General features: G+C 38.0%; 1 protein-coding gene across 1 annotated transcript; it reads right to left on the bottom strand.

Moving 5' to 3' along the window:
* Nucleotides 1-3,350: 3,350 nt before the first annotated feature.
* On the bottom strand, nt 3,351-11,933 carry LOC147846987 (uncharacterized). Its single transcript, XM_087237549.1, has 10 exons — nt 11,736-11,933; nt 7,688-8,422; nt 7,114-7,515; nt 6,819-6,916; nt 6,655-6,705; nt 5,776-6,157; nt 5,514-5,690; nt 5,252-5,381; nt 4,820-5,086; nt 3,351-4,751 (listed from the first exon to the last, which is right to left on the bottom strand). Exons 1-8 carry the CDS (start codon nt 11,893-11,895, stop codon nt 5,263-5,265), a joined length of 2,124 nt encoding a protein of 707 aa, XP_087093675.1. The 5' UTR covers nt 11,896-11,933; the 3' UTR covers nt 3,351-4,751; nt 4,820-5,086; nt 5,252-5,262.
* Nucleotides 11,934-14,631: the final 2,698 nt, after the last annotated feature.

The raw sequence follows: 14,631 nt of genomic DNA, 5'->3' as shown, positions 1-14,631 counted from the left end.
TGTTAATATGCTAATATATATCAGCCTATAACTGGTCAAAAGTGTTTTAAATTGTTTTTTAAGGAAATTTATTTTGTTTATTAAGGCAGCATTTATTAAATGTAAAAAAAAATTCAATTGTTAAATATTTATTAAAATTTTAAATAACTGCTTTCTTATGTTTGCAGTTTTAAACAAATTATTAGTCCAGTCATTATTGCTTTAATTAATATTACCATTGATAATAATCATCATAATATTAATAATAATAATTAATATTACAAGAATCATTGACTCTGAAGACTGGAGTAATCAGCACATACCTGGACGGCACATTTTAGCTCTTAAACGGCTATTTAAAATACTTTGAATGTTTTATATTTAGTTACAGAAATACATTGTCACCCTGCATCTGTTTTGCAGCATATGAAATGTCCCAAACACTATTTTTAACTGTCCAAAATGGCCAAAACAAATGTAGTTTTTACTCTCTGATAGTCAAAACATTTTAAAAAAAAAAAAAAAAATATATATATATATATATATATATATATATATATATATATATATATATATATATATATATATATATATATATATATGTAGCCTATCTGTTATCAATGCATTAAAAACAGTCTGGAAAGAATGTTTTAGGTAAATTTAGACCCCAAGTCCACATAAATGGACATAATTTTTCTCTAAAAGTACATGATATGATCAAAAGATGATACTTAGATTTTTATTCTATTTAGATTCCAATACGCCCAAATAGCAAAGAGAAATAAAAAATGCACGTTAAAAAACATCTTGGGCCTTGAGAGGTTAAATTCACAGAAATAAATTATTAAATAATAAACTTCTTTTGAACAGTTATTTTATAGTCCAACAACATTTGACAATTTTACAATTTGTACTGTATTTTTGGTTAAATAAATGCAGCCTTGGTGAGCAGGAGAAGCTGATTTTAAAACATTTTAAAATCCTACTGACCCCAAACTTTTGACCGTTCAAAATCATTAGCTACTCTTTTTCATATATTTCCAGAGCATAGAACTTTTTCACAGTATTTATATTAACATTCTTCTGGAGAAAGTTTTGTTTCAGTTAAAGTTTTATTTCAACTAGAGTAAAAGCAGTTAAGGTGAATATTATTAGCCTCCTTAAGCAGAACTAGCAACTGTCATATTTGTAAACTAGTGCGTTTTAAAATGCGTTTCACTTATTGTTTTTGCTTTATCCATCAAGATAACAGTCATATTACAATTTAATCAATCATGGCCTTTGGTTTTCATGTAGACTGAGAATCCAAATGAAAGTCTTCAAAAGGTAGGCCCGGATTAAGAAATCAGAGACCCCTGCACAATGTCTTGGGGGCCCCCAACCTGGCCGTACCCCTATAGTTGAATTAAAAATTAGATTAATAAAATAATTTTAATGCATATGATTTGAGACTTCCATAATACACACACTTATTAATGATACTTGTCTTCCTCATGATGGATAGTAGGCAAAATCTGATAGGTAGATAACATCGTTTTCAGATGTCTCCGTTTTCCCCCATCCACACTGAGATGGAGCAGCAGCGTTTTAGGATGAAAATGGCCTCTCCAGCACTTCCAAAACACTCAGTTTTCGGCGCTCGAAAACTTCGATGTAATGTGGACAGATGGCAAAACTTATGCGTTTTCAAACTAAAACTAAAACTGTGAGCCACTGTGCGACCCCGAAGTGAAGTGGTATAAACTCATTAAGTCTCTCTTTTTATTTCCTGACATTAAAATAGAACCCAAATACCTGCAATTCTGAGGCCCACCACAAGATGACGTAGGAGTGTGGTTTTAAAAAATAAATGAAATCATCATCTGCTTTTCTGGGCCCAAGGTAAGCGTCCAGGAGGCATCCAAAACAGATGCCTGAGCCACCTCAGCTGACTTCTTTCGATGTGGAGTAGCAGCGACTCTACTCCGAGCTCCTCCTGGGTGGCAGAGCTCCTTAATTCATCTGTAAGGCTGCACCCTGCCACCCTGCAAAGGAAATTTATTTCGGCCACTTGTATCAGAGATCTTGTCCTTTCAATCATGAGTCATGACCCAAAGCTCAAGACCATAGGTGCGAGTAGAAAATTAGATTGACTGGTAAATCAAAAGCTTTGCCTTTCAGCTCAGCTCTTTTTTCACGACAATAGACTGGTACATTGACTGCATTACTGCTGCACCGATCTGCCTGTCAAACTCACGTTGTATCCTTCCCTTACTCATCAACAAAACCCCAAGATACTTGAACTCCACCTGGGGTAAGGATGTTCTTCCAACTGGAGCCAAGCCTGGGGTTGGGACACATATGCAAGCGCCTCATGGTCGGGGTTTATCCCACGGAACTTGTCTGGGCTCAGCCTGAAGGAGCAACATAGGAACACATTCCTGCAAGAAGGGTCCAGTGCATTGTGGAACAGATGGTGTTGAAGGTTAGGACCACAACAACCCGATCGTCAGGCACAGAAACATAAATAAATAACATTTTTAAAAAGTTGTTGTAGCTAAATCATGATTACCACATATTTTTCATGGATTTGTCCCACTAAACACACTTTTACTTGTATTTTATTGTTATTTATTGTAATTACTTACAATTACAATTTAACTTCCTGGTTTATAAAACTGATTACAAAAATTGTCAATGCACCAAAAAAAAAAAAAAAAAACACGTTTAGTGCACTTTTTTAAGACGGAAAAGTAAATACTTCATTTTACTACATTTGAGTGTAACTTTGTATCAGAAAAGCTGAAAATGAGAAACAACATTAATTTACAGACTTATATTAATAAGATGCATTTAAACACAACAATATTCACCTACTATTCAAGTAAATATTCACCAACTCTTAAAGAGCCAATATCTGCTATAATTATCCATAATTTCCTGCCTATATAAATATAATTTGTTGCAAGTCCACTAGTATTACGATATTAACATTATTCTTTCTGTAATCATAGTCAGGCCAGTCGACATTTCTGTGCGGAGTTTACATGTTCTCCATGTGCTCGCGTGGGGTTCCTCGGTTTCCTCCCACCGTCCAAAGACATGCGTGCTAAGTAAATTGACTAAACCAAATTGGCACCGTAGTCAAGTTCCTAGCCAAATCATTTCATCATTAACCACAAATAAGCGGGGGAGTTCTCAAGATCTACCTGAACTTAATCTCCCCTCTCGTCTTACAAAAGGGAGGAAGCCCAGGGCTCGAGGATCTTATGAGTTCAGGGCTCTCTCCCGGGACAGCATGCCAAACAAGCTTATAATCAATCATCAGCTAAATGTGTGAACTCTTGAAGAAGTCATTTAAAAACTCACAGAAATGATGATTAGGGCTTCAGTTTGATTCACAAGATTTTATTTGAATCATTAGCCAACAATATATAAAAGCAATTCATTACAAAACAATTCAAAGAACTTTGTATAAAGCAATTTGACAGAACACCAGATTCATTTATGAGGTAGAAAGACAGTTGTGCAGATCTTTGATGACACTTTAGAGGAGAGGACTACGACAGCACCGGATTTCCTAATGGAGTTTTATCATTAATTCAATTCATCTTCATTTCCATAGAGCTTTTACAATGAGGATTATGTCAAAGCAGCTTAACATACAAGTAAATTAAAACAGTCAGTCCAGTTGTCATAGTTGAAGTTCAGTTCAGTTCAGTTCAGTGTGATTTAAATTTCACTGCTGAAAGTCCAAACACTGAAGAGCAAATCCATCAACGTGCAGCTCCACAAGTCCCAAACCAAGCAAGCCAGTGGCGACAGTGGCGAGGAACAAAACTTCACAAATTGTTGTGAAGGAAAAAAACCTCGAGAGAAACCAGGCTCAGTTGGGCACGACCATTTCTCCTCTGGCCAAACGTCTTGTGCAGAGCTGCCGTCTAGGCACCATTAATTACCATTATTGTCATTAATTACTCACCTCATGTCAGTTTATATTCATGTTTAGTTCATACTAAGAACACAAATTAAATAATTTTAGATCAAACCGAAAGCTCTCTGACCCTCCATATTTTATCTTTATTTCTAATATTTCTAATGTAGATTGTGTCAAAGCAGCTTAACACAGAAGTTCTAGTAAATTGAAACTGTCAGTCCAGTTTTCAGAGTTGAAGTTCAGTTCAGTTCAGATCAGTGTGGTTTAATTTTCACTGCTGAAAGTCCAAACACTGAAGAGCAAATCCATCGATGCGCAGCTCCACAAGTCCCAAACCAAGCAAGCCAGTGGCGACAGTGGCGAGGAACAAATCTTCACCAATTGACTAAAGTGAAGGAAAAAAACCTCGAGAGAAACCAGGCTCAGTTGGGCACGACCATTTCTCCTCTGGCCAAACTTCTTGTGCAGAGCTGCTAGTCGCCAGGGCTGGAGAACCCTGGACGTCCATCGTGGAGAAGTGGCAGGTGTGCAAGTGTATCAGAAAGACACCAAAATGAAAGCACAGTGCACTGCGTGTCGCACTGCTGACGTGTAACCCAGAGGCCTGCGTGACTTCCTCTGATTTAAACAAAGCGTGGGCTAATCTGAGGTAAATGTCAGCAGTGCAACACACATACAGTGCAAGACTGAGCTCTCATGGTTTGATGAAGTTTTCGGTTCCTTTTCTGGAGCATTTCTGCATCCTTGCGGTACATGGAGGTTCAGAGAGTTCTAGGATTACATCTCAAATATTTTCAATTGTTTTCTTAAGAAAGGTGTCAGGGGTTGGAACTACAGCTGCCATTTTGAAGGGGAACTGCTTTTATGCAGAAAGAAAGACACAAAAGTAATAAAACAAAATTAAAGACTTCAGAAGTTCTGTACTGCACTGTATGCGTGTCAGACTTGGTATAACCCAGATGCCTGCGCGACTTCCTCTGATTTTAACAAAGCGTGGGCACATCCAGGTATATGTTAGCAGTGTGACACACACATACAGTGCAGGACAGAGCTCTCATAAACACGCGCCCTGAACTGACACTGAAGAAAAGTAAGGTCTTAGGGGTTTGGAATGACATGAGGGAATAATTAATAACTGAATTTCTGGTGCTCTTAATGGTGCTTTCCTCTTCCTGGCTACTGTATTTTGTTCTAAAATGAAGAAAAAGAAGCAGAAATAACACAGAGTTATTAAAGCAGTTATATGAAGATCTGTCAAACAAGACCAAAAAGAACAAAAGAAAGAAAATAACAGGAATAGCAAGACCCAAATAGAGAATATAGAGATGTAGTTTTGTGCTCGGTATGTTCCTCTACCTCCTCTTGTGTCACTGCTGCACAGCATTTGGGCTCGTTGCATTGAACCACTGGTGCTCTTCAACCTGATGTAACAGTATTCGCCTAACTGGATTGCGGATCAAACACTTGGAAATCAGGTCCTGGCATGCTGAAAAGAGCCACAGAGAGAGTGAAATATGTCTGCATTCACAAGATTCATGTTTACATCTTACTACATCATATTTCTTTACATATTAGATTCTGTTACTGAGGCTCAGATTGTTCAGAGAAGTCAGCTTACCTGAAGATAAGGTGGGGTTTAGGTGAAGGTCTCCAACCATTATCGATTGTCTGTCGTAAAAGGGCAACCGTCCATGCATTATTTCATACAGCACGATGCCTATCGCCCAGATATTTGCCATGCTAGGGAAGAATTTGGGATGCCTTAAAATCTCAGGTGGCGTGTAACATCTAGCTCCTGTAAGAGAGACATTTTCAGAATACAGTAAATTCATCAGGCAATACTGTGATCAAAGACACTGGAACACAAAATGCCAACTCACCTTGATATTTCCAGCTGTAGAAAGGCATACGTGTAACTGGCCAAGCACAACCGAAGTCGATCAATTTGAGCTCTAATCGGGGTGTCGTCACCAGGATGTTCCGCGCGTGTATATCACCATGGAAAACTCCACGCTCAACGCAGAACCTGACAGCTTGGACCAACTGACGCATTAACCGGCGTGCTTTGTTTTCATTCATGTCCAATGTATCTGTGATGTAGCGATCCAAGGTCTGGCATGACTCTGGGTACTCCAGAATGAGAGTGCAGTCGCTCTCATTCTCAATCCAGTCATGTAATCTGATGATGTTTGGACATTGCGGAGCTTTCATCAACCTAAGCATGATTGCCACTTCTGCCAGCATAGGTCTGGAATGACCATCCTAGAAAATAAAAACAGATTTCAAAGATATTACCAAAGCAGAATGGCACAAAGTAACAAAAACCTTTTTAAATTATGGAGAAACATATAAAAATACAATAGAATAAAAATATCCAAATGAAACAAACTGATTTAAGCCTCTTCACTGTCTTCTTAAAGCTACAAAAACATCTGGTCAAGAGCAATGAGTGATTCTTTCCCTTTCTTTTTTTATTTAATTTAAGGGTCACGAACCCCCCCTGTCTGAGCACGGTGTTTTTACACCTCTAGTTTGAAAAAACTAGGTAAGGTTTAGCATAAAAAAGGGAGTTTCAGTTCCTGCACACGCTGATTTTTACAGAGGTAAACTTTTCCAAATAATTAATTTTGCTTTTGAGTTCAGTTTAAAGTGGTCCAGACAGGTACGGGACAAGGGAAGGATGAGTAAATGGTCTGGACATTTTCATTGCTGTGTGAATTATGCCTTTAAACAAATGTTCCTTTGGTTTGTCAACTTACAATGTTGAGATAACGGTCCTGTCTATGCTTGATGATGTACTTCAGGGCAACCTGCAAAAAAAACAGTACATTTTTCAGAATAAACGGCAAATTAAAGCCTACAATTTATTTATATTTAATAATCTGGAGAAAATGTTACTTGAATTTTAGAAATAGTTCTCTACCTTTTCTTTTTCACTTGATACGCGAGACGCCACATACACCTGGCCAAAAGCTCCTTTTCCGATCATGTCTTTTACTTCAAAATCAGCCACCACAGATCCTGAAAAACACACAGAAAAAGAGCACGGAGATTTACTTGGATTGTCTGATGTGAAACAAATCAAGTAAATGACTCCTGTACTTTGAATCTGGGTCTGATGCAATGAGCAGTAACTTTCATAAGAGTTGCAGGAGTAAAATAATTACTAATTTATATTAATTATGAATGACAGAAAATAAAAGGTAATGATGACTTACCAAGAGTGAGCCCATAACCCTCGTTCGGTTCCTCAGGAACCTGGCCTGGCAGACACACTGACTCAGGGTCAGCTGGTTCTGCATATCCAGGCGTAACTTTAACAGGCACTGCCTCAGGATCTGCTTCATCCTCCGGCTCTGGCTCAGGGTTGGGCTCTGGCTTTGGCTCTAGATGGGGCTGGGGCTGGGGCTGGAGCTCGGGCTCGGGCTCGGACTTGGGCTTGGGCTTTTGCTCTGGCTCTGGCTCAAGCTTAGCCTCAGCCTCAAGCTCGGGCTCAGGTAGTAGCATGAGATGCTGGACTTTATCTGTACCACAGAACAGTAAAGGGAGCTTTGCAGCCTTCCATGCTCTCTTAAAGAAAGCAGAGACTCTTTTCCCTTTCCTTTCTTTCTTGGGTTTTTCTAAAATGAAGAAAACAAACAGAAACATCTCCATGAACAGAGCTGCAGCTACTAATAAATACACAACCAATAGTACAACAAATGACACTGTCTGATGTTTAAGCTAAAAACAACAAAGCATAAAAAATAACAGACAGCAGAAATGAAATGAACCAAATTCAGGATGACTCACCATCAGTCCCATCAATTTTAGAGGGGTCTTGAACAGACGGAGGCGACTCAGGACAAGCCGAATCTGCATCCGTCATTGTGTTAACATTGGAGAGGCCATGGACACTGATCAGCCGAGGATCTTTACAGATCTGGCCTGGCAGACAGACCAGCTCAGTATCAACATGACCTGCGAGGGCTGTTGAGGACTCAGGACGGGCCGGGTCTGCTTTCAGCACATCTGCTGCTTGCTTGATCCTGGAGGGGCCCGGAACACTCAACGGCTGAGAATCTTCACAGATCTGGACTGGCGGACGCATCTGCTCAGAGTCAACATGATCTGCGATGGTCGTTGGCTTGATCCTGGATGTTCCTGGAACAGCTAACGACTCGAGACGATCGCAGACCTGGACTGGCGGACGCATCAGCTCAGGGTCAACATGACCTGTGAGGGCCGTTGAGGACTCAGGACGGGCCGCATCTGCAGTGATCCTGGAGGGGCCCGGAATACTCAACAGCTGAGGATCTTCACAGACCTGGCCTGGCAGCCACACCGGCTCAGGGTCTGCATGTGCTACGACGATCCTGGAGGGACCTGGAACAGGCAGGTGCTCGAAATCGTCGATATCTGACCGTGGTTCAAAGGGAACCACCACTCTGCTCCGGTCAGAGGAAAGGAAAGGGCGCTTTACAGCCTTCCATGCTCTCTTCAAGAAAGCAGAGGCTTTATTCCCTTTCCTTCCTTTCTCTGGGTTTTCTAAAGTAAAAGAAATAAACAGGGAAATATTAGAAAACTCTTAAACCACAAGTTTAAAGAGCCCATATTATACATGAAATAAGGTCATATCTTGGTTGTAAGGGTCTCCAACAACAGTCTAATATGCATGCAAGGTCAAAAAACACTTTCATGGTCTTATAATCTGCATTTATTTTTACCTAATTATCCCAGCGACTCCTGTATGAATCGTCCAGTGATTCATTTGTTCCCAAACCCCTCCTTAGCGCGGAGCTAATCTGCGCTGATTGGACCGATGACAGTCTGTCGCGATTGGTCGACTGCCTTCAGTCAGAGAGGGAAATGGCCAATAGCTAATCAGCAATTTAAAAAGTAATCACAGTTCATACACGCTCGATAGTGTAGGCGTGGACTTTAGCTGCCACACTATGGCCAGTGGATAGTGCCACGGATAACCGAACGAAGGAGACAGTCGTGTACTCGCCATACCACACACACACAAAAACACACACACACCTCCGGATGACAACGCTCCCGCTTCAGCCCGCACCCGCCAGGTTTTAGCCTGAGAACCCGCTCCGTTTTCTGCCCGCCGCGCCCGGTCCCGCTAGAGCGGAGAACACAACCAAATATCACCCAGTATACAGTCCAGACAGCCAAGCTGTCTGGATAAAAACACACACACAGCACAAAGTACACAAAGCTCGTTCGTTCGTTCGCTCTCTCTCTCGCTCTCTCTCTCTCTCTCTCTCTCTCTCTCCCCGCGCCAGATTTCTGCGGCGCGGGAATACATTTCCGAATAAATCGCGGGAGCAGAACTCTAGCACGGAGCTCCATAAACAAACAGCACGCGTCGCGTTTTTAACGTGACTTTGCACGCGATAAGATAATATATCCAGTTAACCTGATACAGTACACGCGGTTACAAGTAACAAATCACAACTAAATACATTTGCAAGCTAGAGTAAACGAGGCAACAACTTTAACCGCACGTACTTACACTTGAGAAATGTAGGAAGAAACCCATCCTGACGTCCATCAGTTACTCTTTACTGATCCTTCCTTTAACAAACTCAGATGAAGTATTCTTTGTAGCATGTAGCTTCCAGAAGTTTCCAACTGCTTGGTTATAATGCTGAGGTTTCATCTTTGGGTAGAGACTCAATATATCCATCTGCAGTGTGACTTCAATCGACCGGCATGTTTGTGTGCGTGTGTTTGTGGGTGTGCGTGTGTTTGTGGGTGTGTGTGTGTGTGTGTCTGGGTTACTGCGTCAGAGGGCGGGGCCTCAGGTTTGAAATCTCCCGGGTTTGCGCGTGCATGTGAAAAACTTTGTTTCGTTCGTACGTCATGGCGAAACACCTAATGAGTCGGTATCAAGGCGACTCGTTTGAAGCACTATGATTCGACTCTTTTATAGATGAATCAACAGTTTTAAACACTGTATTCTTACAGATTTAAGCCTTAGCTGGATACTTCACTTCACTTAGAGCTGTGTTACACACTACATGGAGGGGAATTTTCAAAAACCCATAATATGGGCTCTTTAAAATAGACAAACTGCTGTAAATTAGAAATATAAAAGACACATCACACAAACAACAATAATAAATGTACAATTATAATAGAAAATGTTTGAAAACTGAAATTATTTAGTGAAATTAAAAATTATTTCAATGACAAATACAAGCTGATAAAGGTCAGTAAGTCATAAATCCATATTAGACATAAGTAGAGCTAGACGGAATTAGCAGATATTTTCTGTTATTTCTGCACAAAATTTATTTGAAAAAATCAGCGGATTTATGCGGAATGATTTTGGGAGTATCGTAACTAAAACCTTAATATATGAACTAAAAAGTAAAACACTTTTAACTTGTATTTAATGTTTACAATGCAAAGCATTTCTTACAAACAAAGCAAGTCTCTCATATAATAAATCTACTAAAAGACAGGAAATATTACTTTACAAGCTGTATTGTAAATAAATCATTTAAATATTTTCATATTAGTCAATGATATTACGGAAATTAATTTAAAAACAATAAATATACATTTACACACATTTACACAAGTAAATAAACAGAATCAATAATGTGGAGCAGATTCCGAGTGGGCCTAGACAGAAAGACTATTATAACTTAACTATTATAATGATTCATCATTTTTGAGTCAATATTCTTTGAGTTTTACCAGTTATTTAACTATTTAACAATTACCATCACAATGTTTAATCAAATGTACAGTTAAAGTCAGAAGTATTAGACCCTCTGTTTTAAATATTTCCCAAATTATGATATTTGTTTTATTTAGGCTAGAATAAAAGTTTTAGAACAAAATTATTAGCGTCTTTAAGCTATATATATTTTTTGATAGACAACAGAACAAACCATCATTACACACTAACCTGCCTATTTAACCTAATTAACCTAGTTAAGCCTTTAAATGTCACTTTAAGCTGTATAGAGGCGTCTTGAAAAAAAATATCTAGTCAAATATTATTTACTGTCATCATGGCAAAGATAAAATAAATCAGTTATTAGAAATGAGTTATTAAAACTATTATGTTTTGAAAAAAAATATCTCTGATAAACAGAAATTGGTGGAAAAAATAAAGGGGGCTATTAATTCAGGGGGGAGAGTCCACTTCTTCACCACACACACACACAAAAAAAAACTAATGAAAATAAATCAACATTTTTTAATCTTTCCATTAGCAATCATCAAACTCAAAGTGAACAATTTCTCTTGCTCTGGTTCTCCAGTTCAGAAATCTGTGAGTAAATTATAACAAAATATTTAACAATCAGTCTTAAAAATCCAAATGTACATCTTGCTCATGAAACTCAGGTTGAGAAACAGAGTTATGAACATTTTTTAATTCCTTCAGCACAAAATAAAGACTTAAATATAATATTCTCACTCAGTTTGCTGAAATAGGTCAAATATTTATACATACAATCAAAAACGAAACCTAAGAAAATTAATGTGTAGGTTTATGTGTAGACACATGAAAGATTCTAATATTAAAATGTTTTTTTTTTTTTTATCAGAAACGTTAACAAAGCACAAGTTCTGCTGAATGAGGCCGTGAAAATGAAAAACTTTCAAAGCCAGAATGTCAATACCATATAATAAAGCAGGGCTCAATCACGAAGTCAGAAAATACACAATATCATAACTAACGTTACATGAAGCAATTACAATCACGATAGGTTGCATATTTGCCTCTCAAGTTGGTAAGCTTACATGGCGATATATAATTATTATTTTAACGTTACTTTTTATTGCATTTTAAGTGGGAATACACAGTGTTTGTAAACTCTCATCTCACCTGTTGGGCTTCTCATCACGACAGGAGGTGTACGAGAAGCCATCGTGTCACTCTGATGATTATTGTTGACAAAGTCAGTCGTGATCGTTTTAACTCGATTAAAAAACACAGTTGACTTATTTTTTTCCATTTGAGACGCAAAACAAGTCGCTAAAGTCATTAAATCACTGTTCACTGTACTCGTTCGTTTGTCACTCTGAGGCAATTCTAAACTATTTGCAGTCCGGTGACGTCACGGCATTCGACGTTCTAATTATTTGTCATTGCTTGTAAGGAGCACAGCACATGTTAATATGCTAATATATATCAGCCTATAACTGGTCAAAAGTGTTTTTAATTGTTTTTTAAGGAAATTTATTCTGTTTATTAAGGCAGCATTTATTGAATGTAAAAAAAAATTCAATTGTTAAATATTTATTAAAATTTTAAATAACTGCTTTCTTATGTTTGCAGTTTTAAACAAATTATTAGTCCAGTCATTATTGCTTTAATTAATATTACCATTGATAATAATCATCATAATATTAATAATAATAATTAATATTAGAAGAATCATTGACTCTGAAGACTGGAGTAATCAGCACATACCTGGACGGCACATTTTAGGTCTTAAACGGCTATTTAAAATACTTTGAATGTTTTATATTTAGTTACAGAAATACATTGTCACCCTGCATCTGTTTTGCAGCATATGAAATGTCCCAAACACTATTTTTAACTGTCCAAAATGGCCAAAAAAAAAAAAAAAAAAAAAAATATATATATATATATATATATATATATATATATATATATATATATATATATATATATATATATATATATATATATATATGTAGCCTATCTGTTATCAATGCATTAAAAACAGTCTGGAAAGAATGTTTTAGGTAAATTTAGACCCCAAGTCCACATAAATGGACATAATTTTTCTCTAAAAGTACATGATATGATCAAAAGATGATACTTAGATTTTTATTCTATTTAGATTCCAATACGCCCAAATAGCAAAGAGAAATAAAAAATGCACGTTAAAAAACATCTTGGGCCTTGAGAGGTTAAATTCACTGAAATAAATTATTAAATAATAAACTTCTTTTGAACAGTTATTTTATAGTCCAACAACATTTGACAATTTTACAATTTGTACTGTATTTTTGGTTAAATAAATGCAGCCTTGGTGAGCAGGAAAAGCTGATTTTAAAACATTTTAAAATCCTACTGACCCCAAACTTTTGACCGGTCAAAATCATTAGCTACTCTTTTTCATATATTTCCAGAGCATAGAACTTTTCACAGTATTTATATTAACATTCTTCTGGAGAAAGTTTTGTTTCAGTTAAAGTTTTATTTCAACTAGAGTAAAAGCAGTTAAGGTGAATATTATGAGCCTCCTTAAGCAGAACTAGCCACTGTCATATTTGTAAACTAGTGTGTTTTAAAATGCGTTTCACTTATTGTTTTTGCTTTTTCCATCAAGATAACAGTCATATTACAATTTAATCAATCATGGCCTTTGGTTTTCATGTAGACTGAGAATCCAAATGAAAGTCTTCAAAAGGCAGGCCCGGATTAAGAATTCAGAGACCCCTGCACAATGTCTTGGGGGCCCCCAACCTGGCCGTACCCCTATAGTTGAATTAAAAATTAGATTAATAAAATAATTTTAATGCATATGATTTGAGACTTCCATAATACACACACTTATTAATGATACTTGTCTTCCTCATGATGGATAGTAGGCAAAATCTGATAGGTAGATAACATCGTTTTCAGATGTCTCCGTTTTCCCCCATCCACACTGAGATGGAGCAGCAGCGTTTTAGGATGAAAATGGCCTCTCCAGCATTTCCAAAACACTCCGTTTTCGGCGCTCGAAAACTTCGATGTAATGTGGACAGATGGCAAAACTTATGCGTTTTCAAACCAAAACTAAAACTGTGAGCCACTGTGCGACCCCGAAGTGAAGTGGTATAAACTCATTAAGTCTCTCTTTTTATTTCCTGACATTAAAATAGAACCCAAATACCTGCAATTCTGAGGCCCACCACAAGATGACGTAGGAGTGTGGTTTTAAAAAATAAATGAAATCATCATCTGCTTTTCTGGGCCCAAGGTAAGCGTCCAGGAGGCATCCAAAACAGATGCCTGAGCCACCTCAGCTGACTTCTCTCGATGTGGAGTAGCAGCGACTCTACTCCGAGCTCCTCCTGGGTGGCAGAGCTCCTTAATTCATCTGTAAGGCTGCACCCTGCCACCCTGCAAAGGAAATTCATTTCGGCCACTTGTATCAGAGATTTTGTCCTTTCAATCATGAGTCATGACCCAAAGCTCAAGACCATAGGTGAGAGTAGAAATTTAGATTGATTGGTAAATCAAAAGCTTTGCCTTTCAGCTCAGCTCCTTTTTCACGACAACAGACTGGTACATTGACTGCATTACTGCTGCACCAATCTGCCGGTCAAACTCACGTGTATCCTTCCCTCACTCATCAACAAAACCCCAAGATACTTGAACTCCACTTGGGTAAGGATGTTCTTCCAACTGGAGCCAAGCCTGGGGTTGGGACACATATGCAAGCGCCTCATGGTCGGGGTTTATCCCACGGAACCTGTCCGGGCTCAGCCTGAAGGAGCAACATAGGAACACATTCCTGCAAGAAGGGTCCAGTGCATTGTGGAACAGATGGTGTTGAAGGTTAGGACCACAACAACCCGATCGTCGGGCACAGAAACATAAATAAATAACATTTTTAAAAAGTTGTTGTAGCTAAATCATGATTACCACATATTTTTCATGGATTTGTCCCACTAAACACACTTTTACTTGTATTTTATTGTTATTTATTGTAATTACTTACAATTACAATTTAGTTTCTCGGTTTATAAAACTGATTACA

This window comes from Danio rerio, chromosome 1 (assembly GCF_052040795.2).
Source record: "Danio rerio strain M-AB ecotype USA chromosome 1, GRCz13ab, whole genome shotgun sequence".
NCBI classification, from domain to species: domain Eukaryota; kingdom Metazoa; phylum Chordata; class Actinopteri; order Cypriniformes; family Danionidae; genus Danio; species Danio rerio.
The sequence above is the reverse complement of the archived record's forward strand: the minus strand, read 5'-3'. Positions and strand labels throughout refer to the sequence as shown.

What these genes read in the sequence shown, in the direction of transcription:
- LOC147846987 (XM_087237549.1), bottom strand. Translation starts at nt 11,895, where the DNA reads ATGACTTTAGCGACTTGTTTTGCGTCTCAAATGGAAAAAAATAAGTCA. An exon ending in TAAAATTGATGGGACTGATG is followed by an intron (nt 7,516 to 7,687) that starts GTGAGTCATCCT and finishes TCTTCATTTTAG; the next exon opens with AAAAACCCAAGAAAGAAAGG. An exon ending in CTACAGCTGGAAATATCAAG is followed by an intron (nt 5,691 to 5,775) that starts GTGAGTTGGCAT and finishes TCTCTCTTACAG; the next exon opens with GAGCTAGATGTTACACGCCA.